This window comes from Chelonia mydas, chromosome 5 (genome assembly GCF_015237465.2).
Source record: "Chelonia mydas isolate rCheMyd1 chromosome 5, rCheMyd1.pri.v2, whole genome shotgun sequence".
NCBI classification, from domain to species: domain Eukaryota; kingdom Metazoa; phylum Chordata; order Testudines; family Cheloniidae; genus Chelonia; species Chelonia mydas.
Window position 1 is genome coordinate 97,986,605 of NC_051245.2, and position 19,810 is coordinate 98,006,414.

The 19,810-nt window shown below is 41.0% G+C and overlaps 1 protein-coding gene across 2 annotated transcripts in view; it reads left to right on the forward strand.

The window, feature by feature from the left end:
- DOCK8 (dedicator of cytokinesis 8) overlaps positions 1-19,810 on the forward strand; it is a 133,441-nt gene extending 113,631 nt beyond the window's left edge. For both annotated transcript variants that reach the window (XM_007065576.4, XM_027827861.3), the window contains 12 exons: positions 651-809; positions 2,281-2,381; positions 2,706-2,898; positions 7,457-7,600; positions 8,335-8,466; positions 9,406-9,540; positions 10,123-10,212; positions 11,732-11,968; positions 13,551-13,694; positions 15,214-15,320; positions 16,476-16,646; positions 17,136-19,810. In XM_007065576.4, the coding sequence (XP_007065638.3) occupies positions 651-809; positions 2,281-2,381; positions 2,706-2,898; positions 7,457-7,600; positions 8,335-8,466; positions 9,406-9,540; positions 10,123-10,212; positions 11,732-11,968; positions 13,551-13,694; positions 15,214-15,320; positions 16,476-16,646; positions 17,136-17,196 (1,674 nt within the window). In that variant the 3' untranslated portion in view covers positions 17,197-19,810. The remainder of the gene's footprint in view (positions 1-650; positions 810-2,280; positions 2,382-2,705; positions 2,899-7,456; positions 7,601-8,334; positions 8,467-9,405; positions 9,541-10,122; positions 10,213-11,731; positions 11,969-13,550; positions 13,695-15,213; positions 15,321-16,475; positions 16,647-17,135) is intronic.

Sequence of the window (19,810 nt, forward strand, 5' to 3'; positions counted from 1 at the left end):
GTTTAAAACCGATACTAAAAATGATAACAAATTGAAAAGATTTGTATGTAAGGAGGAGGTGCTGTGCTTTTGCAGGCACACCTCTGAGGCACAATTCCTACCCTGCTTGCCTCCTGCTCTGTAGGTGGCAAATGATAGTTTGTTTGTTTGCTGGCCTATATCAGCAGCAAATTGCAACATTCCCACTCCCCCAACATCTCCCACAAGCTCAGCTTCACAGGCTGGCTCATTGAGGGAAGGGAGCCAGGACTCCACCTACTCATTATCCAGCTGTTCTGATGGGCTCTAGCAGGTGCACATAGCTCTCCTACACCTATGTGCCTGGACCTACGGTCCAGGTATCATGTTCAGGGATGTGACAGAGGGGATTCTTACTTCCCCTTACACTCTGCATAGATACATAGCCTGAGACACCATGTAGCCCTAAGGTGTTCACATGTAAAGTACTGGGCCAAAATGACCCAGATGGCATAAGTAGGTACACTTGGCCCATTGTATTTAAATAAGTAGAAAAGATGTGGGTTTACATCCCAAGAGCACACAAATGAATAAAAATGTATGGTGCCTGTGGCAAGTTAATACATTTGAATCCGTACACCTTGTAGCTATTGCATGGCCTTTGTTTTTCTTTCTCCCCCCTACCTATAAAGAATTTTGCAAGAGTGAAGATGCAGGTGACAATGTCCCTGGCCTCTCTGGTTGGTAAATCATCTGATTTCAATGAGGAGTACCTCAGAAGATCCTTACGAACGATCTTGGCGTATGCAGAAGAAGATATGGACATGCAGCCAACCCTGTTTCCAGGCCAGGTTAGGCTTTTTGTGGCTTCTGATGCTTTTTTCAGGACCTCTCATCTTGAGATGCGCTGGAATGAGATCTCCACACCTGAGCATTCCTAAACCAGTAATATTGAAAATTGGGGTGCAGATGTTGCTGCTTGCACCCATCTCTAATTTAATGAAGGGCCACACTTTTAAAATCAGAACAATCTTGACAATATCTAGGATGTCTGGAGTAAAAGCTGAGCATAATTCCATGGGATAACCTTACAGTGATCCAAGTAAAACTTACTGTAGGTTAGATTCTTCTCTTAGCTATGTATACATGATTCCCCTTGAATCCAGAAGGAGCTACATCCATGTACAGTATCTGAGACTGGAATTTGTGTCATTACCATAGTACTGCCAATCTGAAAACATAACTTACCTCCATTCCTCCAAAACCCAAAGCTGTCAGTGAAAAATGACAAACCTTATTTTAAAGGCAACAGCCTAGAAGTTATGCAGTTAGGATATTTGCACTTCTTTGTGTGGTTGAGTTACAAAACTGAAAGCTAAGTTCTTCCAACTACCCAAACAGTTCCTGTATAAAGGGAATATATTATTTTAAAATGAAATATACAGGTAGCATCTCTAATTATTCCTGGTCACTTGAGTTACCCTGGTTTCACTCACAGTTTGGCACACATGTTGGCGAATCAAATTTCCCCTTTTATGCATCCCGCTTTATAAATCATGATGATTTCATAACCGTCATGAGAAATGGGAACCTGTCATTTTCCAAAAAGAAAAGGAGTACTTGTGGCACCTTAGAGACTAGCAAATTTATTTTAGCATAAGCTTTCGTGAGCTACAGCTCACTTCATCGGATGCTGTAGCTCACGAAAGCTTATGCTCAAATAAATTTGTTAGTCTCTAAGGTGCCACTAGTACTCCTTTTCTTTTTGCGAATACAGACTAACACGGCTGCTACTCTGAAACCTGTCATTTTCCACATTATCAGAGCAAGACAGCTATATATGGAAACCTTAGTTTAAAAAAAAATCCCACTCTTTTCAGTTCATAAGGAAGTGACTGCATTACTAGCAACCACCATGTCTAACTGTGAGATAATGAAACATCTGGTGTTAAGAATTGCAAAAACATCTGCTTAACATTATATTGCAATTTTCCTGAACCAGAAGTTGCACTCCATTTAGGGATAAGTATTATAGAGTTCATGAACAAAAGGAGATGGACTTGTTTTATTTGATTTGATAAAGCTATTGTGTGTGTGTGTGTGTGTGTGTGTGTGTGTGTGTGTGTCTTTTGCCATGTCATTGTTCTGTTAGTTGCTTGCTGAATGAATATGACTGGTAAAGCCTGCACTGTCACAGTCCTGCATTGTGACTTTTCTTTGTGCCAACAGTTAATAGAGTAAACAGTAAATCATCTTGTGTTGATGCTGAACTTTTAATCAAACCCTGAAGCATGTGTGGGTTTTATGTGTGTGTATCTCCAGGTGAAGGAGCTGCTACATAATCTGAACAGTATCTTGTCAGACACAGTGAAAATGAGGGAGTTTCAGGAAGATCCAGAGATGCTCATGGATCTCATGTACAGGTGAAACCTTCTCATACTGCTGTTGAATGAATTAAAATGAAGGAAACACAAAGGGCCTGTGGGGTTTTGAGAGAGATCCCCAAGTATTTCTTACTGACAAGCTCTCCAGGTGCAGTGTTTAGGCAAAAGGAGCTTTTTCCTTATGATGTAACATACAAAGTGCACCAGTCAATTCTCTACATTTTAAAAGATTTTTATAAGCCAATTTTCAATTTCATTTGTGATGCAATGTGCACATTGTAAGCACTTATGACGATAGATACGTATTTTTTTAAAGAAAGAAAAGAAACCAATTCAAATCTATTTCTTGACCTGTGTTGCTAGAATTGCCAAAGGGTATCAGACATCACCTGACTTGAGGCTGACTTGGCTACAGAACATGGCAGAGAAACACGCCAAGAAGAAGTGCTACACTGAGGCAGCCATGTGCCTGGTCCATGCTGCCGCTCTGGTTGCAGAATACCTGAGCATGCTAGAGGATCACAAGTACCTGCCAGTGGGCAGCGTCAGCTTTCAGGTAGAAATAATATGCGTTTTTTTCTGTATCTGGGTACTCTTCTAGTGACTTTGGGGAGGTGTCGCCTGGCACCAATCAGAGCCAGTTAACTGAATCCACATCTGGGCTATCTAGAAGGCAACATTCAACAGTTGTATAATGTACCCTTTTCCCCAGACCTTAGTTTGCCACCAGACCTCGTTGCTTAACACTGAGTTGGGACCAACTGTTGCTAGACTGCTGGAATAGCTGTATACTTTACTTCCTACGTGAAACTGTTTCATAGTTTTGCCGTAGGCTGTTAGACAATGCTTCCATCCCGGAAGTAGCTGAAAATTTGGTAGATATCTAATTCTGAAGCACTTTTGGATACTTTAGAATGAAAGTTATTATTATTACTGAATGGGTAGCTCCAATTTTAGGTACATTAAATGTCTAAGATGTAGTCTGTAGCTGAATGACATAGCAGCCAGAAAATAGAGCAAGTAAGCGCCTCATTTGTAGGCAACTCATGCCTATTAATTGAATCAGATGCACAAGAAACATTCTAAACATAAAAGGCTAATCTCTCACCAACATGTGGCTTTTTTTAACATGTAACTAGCATTTATTTAAATGAATTATCTACCTGTGCACCAATGGAAGAGAGACCTCCTTAAAAGTGTCAGTCCAACCTAGGATTTCTACAGTTGTCCTGAGCTTACACAGAAGTGAAGAAGAGCACCGTGTAAGCTCAAAAGCCTGTCTCTCTCACCAGCTGAAGTTGAGCCAATAAAAGAAATTACCTCACCCACTTTCTCTCTAACTTATTTGTGAAATTCCTAGATATAGAAGGTGGGGAGACACACCAAAGGTATTCCATACCATCATTTGGTAGGAAATCTTGTCTCATTTACTCGGCTAGAATCCACTGATCTTTTCAACATCAAACAGTGTCTAGAAGCATCCCAGGTGGATCTGCTCTCCTCATCAAAATACATGTCTGGAAAAAGGACAGTTGAGCCATAGTGCTCTGTAGTAGAGAGGTGACGAAAAAATATTCTTGCTTAAGGATCCAGAAACCCTTCAGTGACATAGCCATTTATCTGAGCAGAATTGAGGTTTCAGTTTGCTCTGTAAAAAGGCAAAATGGTGGGCATTATTACTGAGCCTTTCATGTGAGGATCTCCAAGCACTTTACAAACATTACTTAAGCCTTGCAGTGCCTCTGAGGTAAGGCTGAGAGTGGAAGGGATGATCTTGTGGCTAAAGCACAAGATTAGTGAGACCATCTGGGTTTTATTCAGAGCCTGGGCTCATACTTATTATGTGATCTTGGGTCAGTCACCCACTGGACCGCTTTCTGTTTCCTTATCTCTAAAATGAGAAAGATGAGAATACTTGTCAGCTCAAAGTGCTTTATTATTGTTATTATTTGTATTACTGGAGTGCCTAGGAGCCCCAGTCATGGATCAGGACCCCACTGTGCTGGGTGTTGTACAAATACAAAAGCAAAAAAGACACTTCCTATGCCAAAGAGCTTACAATCTAAGAAATGTTTGTGATATACTTTGAGCTGTTGGATGGCAGGTGCTATAAAAATGTAAAATATTATGTATATAAATATTATGTTAGGTCAGCAGTAGTATTATCCCAATTTTACAGGTGGGTAAACTGAGGCATAGAGAGATTGAATGACTTTCCTTAGGTCCCTCACAAAATTATTAGTAGAGTCTTGAATTCCAATGCCCAGCCCCTTATACTAACCAGTAGCATCACATTTACTCTTTATGCTGTGCAAGACAGAACAGTATATTGTAAGAATGCACATACATAGCTTATTAGCATTGTAGACCTTAAAATCTTTCCTTCAACAGAATTCATCTTGGGCCTGATTGTCAGTTACACAAAGTCCCCTTTACAGTGAGTAAAGGGGACTCAAAGGGAGCGTAAATTACATTTACATCTACTTTAAGGCCACTTTGTACTCCCTGAACCAGGATGTATGTTGCATAAATGAGAATCAAGCCCCTTGAGTTTGTGCTATTTAGAAATGTTGGCTTTTCTTAAGGAAAACTAAGTATATGTGACTCAAAGAGATTATAGACTATTCAGAATTGAAACTTGTCTGTTGTTCTGTAAGCTCCTCTAAATGTCCAGAATGGTGCAGCAAGGATTAAACAAATTGCTGTTAGGATCATGCAAGTTCAGGAGCTTTGGAATTCTGCAGCTTATGTGAGTGTGAAACTGGATACAGCTACCCAAAGTGTTGCCTGAATGCTAAAATATTCAGGATCATCTGAATCAGTAACTTATTTGTTGTATGCAGTGCTGTTGTAGCCATGTTGGTCCTAGGGTATTAGAGAGACAAGGTGGGAGAGGTAATATCTTTTATTGGACCAACTTCTGTTGGTGAGAGGGACAAGCTTTTGAGCTTACACAGAGGTGAAGAAGAGCGCTGTGTAAGCTCAAAAGCCTGTCTCTCTCCCCAGCTGAAGTCGAGCCAATAAAAGAAATTACCTCACCCACTTTCTCTCTAACTTATTTGTGAAATTCCTAGATGTAGAAGGTGGGGAGACACACCAAAGTCTTGTAGATCAAGACAAAAGCTGCAGACCAAAGTAAATGGAATGTTGTCCTGCATACATTTTTCAAAAGATAACGCAAACCACAGAAATGTATAGAAGAGGTGCTCAGATACCACAGTTCTGAGCCAGTAGAAAGGGGCTGTGGGAAAATATTTAGAGCCAATGAACAGATAATTTGATGGCTGCAATTTCCTCGGCTTCCCCTTTATAATAAATCACTGCTCCGAATTCTCTTAAATTTCCCATGAAAGGGCTCATAAAAGGCAGTAGAACTCCAACTACTAAACAGCCTGTGAAAACACATTGGGATACTGGGATGAAAAGTGCAATACATTTGTTAGGTATCAGAGGGGAAGCCGTGTTAGTCTGCATCTTTGCCGCTTTTACATTTGTTAGCTAGATTGTAAACTCTTTAGCTCAGGGATTGGCTGAGGGATTGGCTTTTTGCTTTGTGTGGCTTGAATTACAGTGAGGCCCTGAACCTCGATTGAGGCCTCTAAAGGCTATCCTGATATAAATTAATCAATAATGAAGTGCCAAAAAAAGTTTATACGTACCTTCCAAATTCCCATTATTTTTGAATCCTGGCAGTTTAAATAAATGTGTATAAGAATTAAACAAATTCTAGTGCTGATGAATGTTTGATATGAATAATATAGGGTGAGGTTCCCCTTTGTGCTAGGGAAAGCACAGGCTTTGTGTGTCACTGAAGTCCCATTTTGGCCACTCTGTTCTTTGGACTCCCCGTTAGGGTTTAAATGGGACTAAAGTTACACACAGGCCTTGTATGGGTGCTCTGCACAGAGTGAATTTCTGCCACAGAGAAGGAAAAATTATCACAGATGAGATGATGACAGTGGTCCCTTCTGACCTCAGACTCTATGAAAATGTGCCCATAAAGCTGCAGTGGAGATGAGTATCCCTGTGCAGTGACTGATGTAAGCTATCAGAACTTTAAGTCAGATCAATACTAGTGGTACTTGGTCTCTGCCATTTTAGAAAAAGGCCTTTCTGAAATCAAATTGCCAGCTAGCTGGCATTCTCCTCCAGCTGAGACGGAGTTCAAATGTCACTTTCGGTTAAAAACATGAGACTACAGGTTTTCAATTAAAAACAAAAGCTAGAAATTGTTGCAGCTATTGAAAGCTACTGATTCTGGGGTATCTTTATGTTTATGTGTATTTACATATAATTTAACAATGCTAATGTTATGATGATTTTGCATTTATATGTTGCTTTTCATTCAAATGGATGCCAAAGCATTTAGCAGACTTTACTAAGAGGCCTAAAAAACTTAAATGCCTGATCCTGCAGGCTTTATTCAGTATATCTTCCATTAAGAAATTGACTTCAGTGGGAAACTTACCTTCAGGTTCAGGCTCTAATATGTTACCTGCAGTAAAATACCATTAAGGAGCACTGAGACTGAGAAATCAAACACTTATAAGTAAAAAAGAATTCCAATATTATGGTTTCTAAAGCAACATCCTCTGCATTGCACTTTCTCAGACTTGCATAAGTGGAGTCAAAACCCATTTAGCAAACTCCCCAGAATAATTCACCTTTGGGCTGATATGAAGCATGGAAAATTTAAGCTTGGAAGGATTTATGGAGGAGGCAATTATGCTCAGCTGACAAGGGGGAAGAGTTGTTAGAGTGAAAATGAGCACCATGGAAACCTTTAACCCCCCACTGAAATGCAGCTGCCTGGAAGTCTCTTGCCTGCAGAGGGAATTTTGGGACTGGTGGCAAGTTTGGTTTCAAAATACTGAGGTGGGAGGGAAAAGTCGGGATTCTAGTGACAAGCCCCTTGATCTCTTGTGCTGGGGTTTATGACATGATAAGAGCTTCTTTATGGAACATAGCCTTGTATCCAGGACTTCTGTTATTTTATTTCTGTTGTGTTAAGGCTCTTGTCAGTGAAAAATCTCTGTTGCAGGGTGTGCCTCTGTGATAGTCTGTTGGTTTTGGTTTCCATGCCCTATGGTGGTCTCTGTTGTGATCTATTTCAGAATATTTCCTCCAATGTGCTGGAGGAATCTGCTGTTTCGGATGATATTTTGTCTCCAGATGAGGATGGGATCTGTTCTGGGAGGTATTTCTCTGAGAGCGGCCTGGTGGGGCTGCTGGAACAAGCTGCAGAGCTCTTCAGCACGGTGAGTGAATAGACAGGGCGGGCCAAATTCATCCCCGTATGACTGTGCTGAAGATAATGGAGTTACCCCAGGGACGATTTTGGCCATTGGGTCAGACTCACTCCTGTAAGTGCAGGGGAGTGCAGTTTTCACTTCTTGTGCCCTCAGTGGTAGATGCATGGAGTGGGGACTTATCCCTGGGGAATGGCAAGTTTAACGTTCTGCCGAGGCTCCTGTAGGACACCCACCAGTACTGGCTCCCAGGCTGGCGATGCCCACTTCTGGAGGGGGGATTGCTGTGCCCCAGCTGCAGGCAGACTGATCACTGCTTCGGGCTTGCAATTTGGTGAACTGAGCCCTCTGGTATAATCCTGATATAGTAAATTTGAAGAAGACCTTCATATTACTGCATAGACTGTAGACCCTAAGAGTTACCCATATGCTTTCATACAGAGCACAGCCAGAGTTTAGCCTCACAAATCACATTTACTTTAAGGGGAGTCATGTAGTTAAACTCCATCCAACTCAGCACATGTATACATCGTTAAGGAGCTTTGTGGATGTTTGATAAGACATTTTACTAAATTAATACACGGTAATAAAATTATACTCCTGTAGGCTCATAATCACTTTACTGATTTTTAAAAGCTAAAACAGGCATAACTCATCCTACAATGCCTGTAGTGAAGATCCAATCTCTTTATATAGTGCATGAAAACTCAATTTCTTTCCTTTTTTTAATTTCCTCTTACAAGGGGGGATTGTACGAAACTGTGAATGAGGTCTACAAAATTGTCATCCCCATACTGGAAGCACATCGAGACTTCAGGAAGCTTACCTCTACGCACAGCAAGCTTCAAAAAGCCTTCGACAGCATTATTAACAAGGTACCTGCTGCTGCTGGTTCTCTCTGAGCAAGTTGTGTGTTGCTGCGCTGCAGTGTTTGCTTATGGTATGATGACGATAAAACCATACATACCAAACGGGAGCACTTCCTTCCTCTAACCTGAGTTTCCATCTGCTTTGGACTGCATGTTATTGTAATTTAGATCTTGCCTGTTAAGGACAGTCTACACTGAAGAGAAACATAATGACTCAGAGAAACATGGGAGAGGATTATAAACAACATGTATAAAAAGAGATTAATAGAACATTCAAAATATTTTAAAGGGACACAGGCGTTAAAAAAGATCACAGGTAAAATTTAGACCAGGTGAAAGCAGGCATGATTACGTTTGGCCATACACATTCAAAAAGAAAAACAATTTTCTTGCCAATGTTACTTGTGCCTTAGATTCCAAAAACAGAAGAATTGTAAAACCTAATTTACTTTTCAGTATTCATGTTGTTTCTGTATTTCTCTTGGTTTGGACAATGAAAATAGATCAGTCAGTTTCGTTTCTAGTCACTTTCAGGTTCTTGTGGACTTTTACAATACTACAAAGTTTTGTGAGTTGCAAATACTTGAATGTTGATTAATGTTTGTTTTTAAAATGCTTCCACTGGAATTTTTTTTAAAAGAAATATTTCTATTGTTTTAGATTTGCAAAAGTGAGTTCATACAAAACCTAGACTTTGAGCCAAATTTGAACCAACGGTTCCCCTTTTAACTTTTATAGTTTTTTTTTTTTCCTAATAGGAAATTGAACTGTGCTATGTTAAACTAGGTGATATTATATAGGGCCATATTTTGCTCTGAAATGTGGACAAACCTAAGGTCCATGGGGTTCCTCATGTATAAATCAGATGAATAAGACATAAAAACTGGATTATATTTAAGGAAAGAAAAGCTAAATATAAACTTTTCCCCCCCCTTTATCAATCAGGGTCAAAAGCGAATGTTTGGAACTTACTTCCGTGTTGGTTTCTATGGATCCAAATTTGGGGACTTAGATGAACAGGAATTTGTTTATAAAGAACCTGCAATTACTAAACTTCCTGAGATTTCTCACAGACTTGAGGTAAAGAGATCATAGTTGTATAACTTCCTGCTTCGTGTTATGCTTTCTAAGAAAATAGGGGGGTGAATAAAGAAGTCACAGCACAGCAGCTGTAATGGTAATGTACAAAAGTCAATCAAGTTGATCTATATCTCAGATCATTCTGTCTTTGTATCTGATATCTTGGATTGCCGCCCCTTTTACAGCAGGTTGACGTAATGTCAGAGTTTTCATTACTCTGTGGTCCCATTCTTGAGGTGGCTGGCGTCCCTCCCTGTATAAGGAATTCAGGGACTTAACCTGAGGGGATGTGAGTTTTGTTTTGAATCCTTTTGAACTTTTGCTTAGGGCAGCAATGACAGATTCCTCACGTTTCCCCCCTCATTTGCTGGAACTCTGCCTTTTACTTAACAATTCAGTGTTGGGACTTCATCTGTAAGGTGTCTAGGCCTCTGCAGACTTTAACCCTTACTGTAGCATACTTATTGCATTGAATCCAGAACTTACCACAACTCCTGGTCTTAATCAGAGCAGCACAGATGACTTGCATTGCATTGGGGATGGGTAAAATCATCTCTGAATAATTATTTTTTTCCTTTTCAGGGGTTTTATGGTCAGTGCTTTGGGGAGGATGCTGTGGAGGTTATTAAAGACTCCACTCCTGTAGACAAAAGCAAGCTGCATCCCAATAAGGTACGGAAGGTATTAGCCCAGCTATTCATGTCCTGCGAACAGAACTGAGCACTGAGTGATTGAAAAAAAGGAGAACGCGGAGCTGCCTGTGAGACCTTAATGCTGACTCAGACGAGTAAAGCTGAGATGTGTGTGTGTCCATATTTGATGTCCAAGGCTATCATAAAACAACCTGGGGTGGCAACGTGGTCCAGTGAATAGGGCACTGGACTGTAAATCAGACACCCTGATCTCTGTCCCGCCTTGCTCTGCAGCTGACCTGCTGTGTGTCTCTGGACTTCACCCCTCAGTGCTTCAGTTTCTCCAAATATAAAAGGCACTAGCACTTGTGAGCTCTAGATGGACAGTGCTACATAAGAGCTCCTGGGAACAGAGTAATAGACTTCAGAATGCAATACGAAGAGAGTCATCACAAGAGGGGAGGAAGGATGGTCCATTGGCTAGGGGCACTAGCCTAGGACTTTGGAGATCTGGGTTGAAGTCCCTGCTGTACTACAGACTTCCTAGGTGACTGTGGGCAAAGTCACTTAGCTTCATGGTGCCTCAGTTCCCTTTCTGTGCCATGGGAATGATAGCATTACACAGGGGTGTTGATAAATACATTAAAGATTGTTAGGTGGTCAGATAAGTACCTAAGATACATAGACAAGACTTGAGCGTGGAGTAAGAGGCAGTCTCTGAGACAGCCAGATCCTTTTCTATTTAGACTAAGACACTGAAGTTCACCTGGAATTGGATCTGCAGCCAGTGCGGAGTTCAGAATAAGCATATTATGACGATAGGAAATCCTGATCACTTTACAGGGCATAGTGGAAAACTATATCTATTCCCTCTTCAATTTTTTCTTTAATATTTGTGGTTTCCATTTTTCTTTTTTTTCTTTTCTTTCTATGCTTGTTTTCCTTAGTTTATATTGAGCTGACATTAGTTAAAAAGGTACACGAGTGGAAAAAATAAGACTTGTGTTGTCTGTTCTGAATTTTGGTTTCTTTGGTACTTCTGCCCTACCCCAACCCCAAAATAAAGTCGATGGGCAATCTTGATTGGAAAACATACAGTCACTGCCTAGAGGCCAACATGTGAGTTTTCTTTGGTATGTTTCAATCAAATGGTTAAACCCATAATGGGCCAAATTCTCCTCTCACACCCTTGCAACTTCATTTAAGTCAGCAGGGTTTCACAAGGGTATATGCAGCGCCTAGGTAGTCCAGTCCTGCCCCATTGAGGTCAGTAACAAGTTACTTGAAGGGGCGTGGTACAGACGCAAAGTGAGGGAAAGGAAAGTGGAGATACAGAACGCAGAGGCCTCTGAGCAGGTTCTGGACAACATGAGGCCATTGCAGCTGTGGTAGAATTAGAGAGGTCCTGCTGTGTGTGAGAGCAAATTAATAATAAACAAACCATAGCCCGTGTGCTCGTCTAGCACATGCCAGCTCACTGTGAAGCTCCGTGATATTTCCTACGTTCCATTTATTTGTCTTGGCATTAAAACAAAGATTCTTCCTTCCCTCTCCTCCAGGCCTACATACAAATTACATTTGTGGAGCCCTATTTCGATGAGTATGAGATGAAAGACAGGGTGACCTACTTTGAGAAGAACTTCAGCCTCCGGCGTTTCATGTACACCACCCCTTTCACCATGGATGGACGCCCCAGGGGGGATCTGAGTGAACAGTACAAGAGGAATACTATCCTGACCACAATGCATGCCTTCCCCTATGTCAAAACCAGAATCAACGTCATTCAAAAGGAAGAGGTAATGGACATCTTTGTGAGAGCTGTGAATTTGAGTATGGGGTTCAGCCATTAGATAGGGATTGAGGGTGTTGTTGGAAGGGGATGATTTCAAGCTCTGTGCTGGGTGAGGAAAGTTTACATTTCTGTTAAATTGTACACTGACTGACACTATAGAAATGCCATAGATTAGGTCAACAGATGCATGAATGCATGCTTCTGCTGGCTTCTGGAGCACTGGGGAGACGGGTGTTCCACATAGCATCCCAATTGTAAGGCTAATGGCAGAAGAGGTGTGACAGGAATGAGAGGAGAGCCCTATTTTCAGCTATACTTCTCTGTCATCAAAGAACAGGCTGTTTGCTAAACCTGACTTAGTGTTGGGGTGGAGGAACTACTCCAGATAGAAGCAGCTTTGTAAAAATAGGAAGCATAGTGACTATGTTAGCCAGGAAGCCAATAACCTAGAATCAAACTAAATGCAGATATAGGACTTGATCCAAAGCCCACTGACATCTTTCCATTGTCTTTACTGGTGTATGGATTTGACCCAGAATTTACAGAAGTTAACTTTGGCTGGTTTGAGTGATATTGGAGGGATGGGAGAGTCTGGGTTGAAGATGGGGATTAGCTCTGTGGGGGGGGGGGCAGTAGAAGGGAGGGAGGTGACAGCCCTGGGGTGAAAGTGGGCCAGTAGCAGGGTAGGGGTAGGGTAGGGGTTAGTTGTGTGGGGTGGGGACAGTAGGACAGTAGGAGAACAGGGGGAGAGCCCAGGTGTGAAGTTTGGGGTAGGGTCTTGAGGCTGGATTGCGGTATCCTTTGTGGTAAAATGTGTGTGTGTCTCTCAATGGCCTTTTCTCCCTGCAAAAGATGGGCACCAGCAATTTTCCTCCCCACACTCCTCCCCAGTAATATTACTGATTCACTTGCAGTCATGAGGGGTGGTGAGGCAAAGGGAAAAATAGGCTAAAGAAACTAACTTTTAAAAAAGTTTTATAAACAGTATTGTACCAAAGTAGCAAATGCAGCTTTCAAAAAATGTATGTACTAAACATAACTTGTGGTGGTGGTGGGGAGATGCAGGTGCAACACCACTGACTGCTAAATCCAGGCTTAATATGGCTTATAAGTGTGCTAATTAAGCACTTGTGTTCAGGGCCCCAAGCAGGCCCTGAGTGTTTAAACAAAAAAGACAAAACTAACAAACAAGCCCATCCCACACAAACGAAATCAAGAATATTCTGGGTACATTGATGCTAGGCCAATTTGTTCTCTATGGGCTGAGTGGAGGTCACAGTCAAGTGTGGCTTCAAATATCTTATTTTGAATAAATGTTTTCATCCCTATCCCGGCAATACCGTATTTACTATGGCACCAGCGGCACCATCACACCGGGCCCACGCTTGGAAAGGACCCATAACTACATGGGGGCCCACAAATATGTTTGGCACCGGGCCCACAAAAGTTAATCTGGCCCTGTCCTGGTTTTGACCACCCTGGCTGTGACCCAGCACAAAAACAGCTTCCCTCAGCTGCAATGCCTGTAACAACTGTAATACAAGTATTACTCACATAATAATGCATCTATCCTTACGTTGTATTAGTTCATTTTAACCCCAATTGAAGTTGCTATTGAAGACATGCAGAAGAAGACACTAGAACTGGCTGTTGCAACGAACCAGGAGCCACCAGATGCCAAAATGCTCCAGATGGTGCTGCAGGGTTCTGTTGGAGCCACTGTAAATCAGGTAAAGGTCAAGCTCAGCAAAATAATGTATCTTCTGCACAGCCTTTGGCATGTTTCTTTTTTCCCCAGTGTGCTTTCTTCTACCTCTTTTTGTCTTGCATTTGTGAGAGTACTTCCAATCAGACTGGTTACTTACAGATACCCCTTTGAACTCTGTCCTCTGTGGTTCATCTTTGCAGACTAACCACTAGGGATGGGCAAACGTTTTTTTCTGAAGTTCAGAAAAATTAGGATAACTTTTTACCCACCATGATTTATTTTTATAAATCTTTGCATTTCCTCATTCTGACCCAAAACAGAAGTGCTAAAATGTTAAGAGACAGGGATTCTTCATCCCAAATGGAAGCAAAAAATATTGAATCTCTCACACCAGCCTCTTCCCGTTACATTTCCAGCCCAATTTTGCAGTTGCAGTGGATTCAGAGAGCGCAGCTAATGTGTGGCTATGCATTTGAACCTCTAAGCAGTTACTCACACTGAATTGACTCATCTTTAGAGAGATTTTTCCTTCACAAGAGTACTAACCATCCCATCAACTTCATTCATTTAAGGGAATACTCAGGAGTAAATCTCTCTGGTGGGGGGCCACCAGAATCCCAGAACTCTTAGCATGCAAGAAAGTACCCCCAAAAGCCCCACAACACTCAACTGAAGTTTATTACAACACACACTCCTTAACAAAAACCAAACACTATGAAGACAAACTAAGAGGAAAAAAACAAGGCCCTAACCATACCTCAGCAGAACTTGATTCCCCTAATCCAAGGGTAGTCAATAGGTGGACTGCGGGCCAAATACGGACCGCCAGTTGCTTTCAATGGACCACAAAATCTTTTTATTTACTTCTTATTATCATTATTGCTATTATTTTTGTATTATTTTCTCTGGAGTCTGGACCTTGACTATACCTTGACCGAGAAATTTTGATCTTGATAAAAAATAAATTGATTACCCCTGCTAATTAGACCCTAGTCCCTTCATTTCCTACCAATTCTCCTTCCACCAAACCCGCCACCAGATTGAACTCCTTATAGGAACGTGCTGTTTTGTACTGTGGAAAAAACATTCTTTTCATGTTCTTATCCGTCTATGCTAGCAGTTTTGTATTGCCACCCATCACTGTAGCAGCTGTGCACCTTCCATGTAAAATAGTTTGGCAGTAGGAAAGTCCCTGCTCACTCCTTTCCAGATGGAGATAATCCATTTTCTTTTCACAGAGGAATCAACGGCAATAGGGGATGATGGACAAAAGTAGAACAGAACAGAATATGTTGGCCTAACCTTTGATTGACAAAGAAAAGAAAGGGTGGCAAGGAAGCAGTGGTTAATGCAACACAGTCAGGGAAAACCCTTAAAAGGGCAGCTTCCTGCTACAATGTCAACGTACGATTTTTTTTGTCACTCCAGCAGTGAAATAAAAAAAACCAAACACACTCTAACCAAATAAATCAGTTTTGTGCTTCCTTTTCAGTTAATGCAGGAAATATGTGTTTTGTAATATACTGTGTTATTCCTATAAGGGACCACTAGAGGTAGCCCAAGTGTTCCTGGCGGAAATTCCAGCAGACCCAAAACTTTACCGACATCACAACAAGCTGAGGTTATGCTTCAAAGAATTTATAATGAGGTGAGTGAAAGGAAAACTAATTGAAGATCTGTTGAAGCTGGAGTGTGGAACTGTAGCCATGTTAATGTCATTCATAATACAAATCAATGCAGTAAACATCAGGAGCTAGATTTTCACACCATATATAGGCAGTGATGCTGGAACATTTTTTAGAGTGGGAATGCTGTGCCCCCCCGCTTACCCCTGTCTGGGCCCCCTGCACCTCCTAGAGTTGGGGCCAGGAGCAGGGCCATGGCTCTGGGAGGGGGGGATATGGCCGAGGCTGGGGCCACAGCTGGGGGGCAGCTGCAGAGATCTGGGCGCAGGGCTGGCAGCAGGGACCCCACATTCGGGGCCAGGACTGGAGCCCCAGGCATGGGGCCAGCAGATGGGACACCCGGGCACGGGGCCAGGAGTGGAGACCCATCTAAAACCTGGGGGTGCTGAGGCACCCCCCAAACCCATACTTCCTGCACCTATGTATATAGGCATTAGTCAATTGAAACCCGGAATTTCCATTCAGCGGAAAATTTCAACATTTTGAAGTTTCCTTTCAGCCCGAATCAGAATGAAAAGTTGAAATTTCCCAGAAAACAAGAATTCTAAAGAACTTTGTTTTGGAAATGTTAAAACGAAGCGCTTTGTCAAATTTTGTTTAAATTGATACATTCGTACTTGTCTCTCAAATTTGTTGACTCGGCATTTTCTGGCAAAAAACTGTTCCATGACAAACTTTTCAACCAGCCCTGGAAGGCAGGCACATTTGCATGTATGCAGATGTGCATGCTTGCTTTGAGAGTGTATTGCCCAATATGCGTGCAAATCTTATTCTGCATGCTCACACTGTCAAATGTTTAACCATCTAGTCGTGTGTGCATGCACATTGAGATGCGAGTATAAATGCAACTTCACTGACTTCCATTGGAGATGCATCCATTTACTCCAGCACAAATTTAATCTGGTATCACGATGGTCATTGAAATGTGTTTATTTCCCTCATGTATTTTTAATATCTAATGAATGGTAAAATCATGACCAGAGGACTGTATGAGTCTGGCAACAAATAATCTGACAGGCGGAAATCTTGCTTTATTTAACACAAACCCACTATAATATAATTTTAAAGTGTTTGTCAGAATTAACCAATGTGTTTTTTAATCTTTATTTTGAGAACAGGTGTGGTGAAGCAGTGGAGAAAAACAAGCGCCTTATTACTGCAGATCAGCGGGAGTATCAGCTGGAACTCAGAAAGAACTATAGCAAGCTGAAAGAGAACCTTAGGCCGATGATTGAGCGGAAAATCCCAGAGCTGTATAAACCTATAGTGAAAGTCCACAGTACAACAAGGTACAACTAGGGCAATGGATGTTGTTTGTATGCTAACAAAAAAAGTGCCTCTTTATTTGTGAGACTGTTCTTCCCTCTGCTTCTGAGGTATAGCCCCAAAATTAAATAGAATTAAATATTAATTATGCTGCTCAAGCTGCGATACCACAAGGCGAAGGACAGATAGAATTTTTACACGAATATAAGAATCAGTTTAGAGTTAGGTAATTAAATGTCCCGCCAGCTCCTCATTATTTGAAGCCTGTGATGTTTCCCAAGGTACATGAGAAATATATTCCAGCACCTGGTGTTTATCAATCATGAAATAAGTGTGATCGTTTCACTTCAGGACTGCATGTTGCAAACCCAGGATCCAGATATATAAACTGTGGGATGCTTTATACTTATTTGCGTCAAGGGAAAAGAGTCAAATATGTCTATCAGGTTTTAAAATATCCCACTGTGTGATTGACAATCCCATGTTTTATTTATGAATTTATTTCATTTCAGGGATTCTTTTCGTAACTCTAGTTTTAAGAAATACGAAGCCAATTCTTCACAGAACATCTAAGGACTGTCTGCTTCAGAAAAGAAAGATCCATTTGCTGTGGATCAGCTATGAGAGGATACTCCAATGCTATGCAACCTGGGAAACTCTTCTCACAATGTAACGTGTACACGTTCTCAGCCGTTCGCACTGAGTGTTCAACGAAATGTACAGGAACAAAGAAAAATGGGGATTGGGCGGGAAAGAGGGTGAAAAGGGGGTTGACTTAGGCTGCTTTTGTATTTATTGTTCAGAGAATTATGAGGGATAGATAATTGAATAATTGACTTTACTGTGCAGGGGCCAATCACTGTTTACAAAGAGACAGAACTTCCTGGGGTTTGACTGAAGTGTCAAGAGAATCAGTCCAGTATGCCTAATGGGCACTGGAGAATGTTGCCCATATAGGTTCCTGTTCTGGACAGCACTTAAGCATGACCCACAAGACTGCCACACAGTCTGAATGTTGAATGCATACTTAAATGCTGTCCTAAACAGGGAAGAATTTAAATGTGTGTAAGTGCTTTACTGAATTGAAGCCCTAGTAAAGATGTATAATGTTTACAGTAAACTTTGCTCACTTATTGTACTCCGTGTATCACAGCAATCTATGTACATTTTTTAAAATAGAAAGCACTTTTTCTTACAAGTCTTCTCACAGTGAAGCTTGAAAGGCAAGAAACAGCAAGCAGTAATTTCTGCATAACTTGCCTATCCTCAAAGATGGATCTTTTTAGGATTGTTTTTGTTAAATATGTGAGCTACTTCTCGGTGAGACTAGGATTTTTTTTAAGCAGTGTCATGTTCAGTAAAATTGACATTAACAGTATAGAGCTAAACTATAAGTGATGCAACTCTTAAGTACACAGTGGTCTTTTAGAGAGCTCTCTGAAAAGAGATGAACTACAGGAGTGCACTGTGAAGATTGCCCACAATGCATTTCATCTTTGTGAGGTTTTAAGACATAATCCTAATTAGCACTTAAATATTTATAATAAATAAACAGTGCTTTGCACATTCAGAGCCCCGTACAAACATTAACTAGTTGATCTTCACCACACCTCTATGAAATAAGCAAATATTATTATTCCCATTTTACAGATGGGAAACAGAGAGAGAGCAATATGCAGTGACTTGTCCAATGCACCTAGTGAGACAGTGTCAAAACCAAGATTTGAAGGCAGGAACTTCTGTCTCCCAAAGCCACACACTCAGTCCTGCTGACCACGTGGACTCCCTTAATTCTTATTCTTTTAAATTAAGTTCTATGGAACCAGTAGTGCTGCTTTTTAAAGCATCAGGATTTAATGGTATCATTCAGTTTTACATCATCTTGGTAATTTTTTAGTAAAAGATTCACATGGTTGTGTGAAATAGAAAAAATACTTTGAATAAAAGGCTGTCTGCTCGGTGAATTAAATACGAGTTTTTAAAAAAAATAAACCAAGGTTTCTCCCTCATACTTTGTTTTCAGAGTCATAGCCGGTCAAAGCATTTCAGAAGGGACAGTGGAATTTCTTTAAAACTTATGGAGCATGATTCTCATTTACACAAGGACCCTGCACACTGCTTTGCAGTGTAAGCATAAATTATAGTTCGGCTGCTGGTTCCTTTGTTTTTAATGTCATAGAAGAACTGAAAGCATTGGGACCCTTCATGGGCATCTCCAATCCTGCCATTCTGAAAATGTGTACGTTCCCCCAGCACTTACATCAACAGCAGAGCACAGATATGTGGAAAAGTTCAAAGGAGTGTTTCTGAAGTTATTTGTGGCAAATCCTGAGATTCACACCAGGATAGGAAGAGGAAAGCGTTAAATAAACACTGGCATTTGTACTGATGTATAAAAACAAACTATTGTGCTGTAAGACTATTTCGCCTCCCCCCCCTCACGCCCAGCAAAATTCAATATTTCCAGAGTAGGTGCGCTGTGCATCTTGAAGCCAAAGCATCTGAAGTACATAAGTAAACAGTCTATTAAATTAAAAGCCAACAGATGCCTCCTGAGAGTGGCTTTCCTTTAATTAAATTGCTTTGAAACATTTACAAACTAAACAGAAGGTTAATTTCCCACAGCCTGCTAACTATGGATTCTCTGCATGCCACAACATTGTGCTTTTATTATTGTTTTTAACACCCTTTTCGGAAAGATGATCAAAGTATCTTCAAGATCACAATCCACTGACTCCACGCCCCTTCCTCCCCCTCATCCAGCTTCACTGATCTCAAGATGTTTATTATTTACAGCTAGCTAACGAAAACCTCAGGTAATCAAAAATGGGAAACCTACAAATATGCTGCATACTGATTGAGTTGTGTGCACTGTGTTTTGAGTGTCTAAGTGTTTCATATTGTGTGGTCCTGTACAATGGGTCTATTAGTCGAAGAAATACTTTGGAAAAATCTACAATAGTTAATCAGGGCTAGATTTTGAACCCCTTCCTCACATTGGTGAGCTGTTAATTCCACGCATAATCTCATTGCTCACCAGTGTCAGTAAGGGTTTCCAATCTGCATGTCATCCCTTGCAAAAATGAAACACGGTGTGCATATTTAAGAGCTGAACTGTGTAAATTGTAAAAGTACTGAGTTCTGATATTCCATTTTGCAATAAAGTGTAAGTTTCAGTAAAAACGGA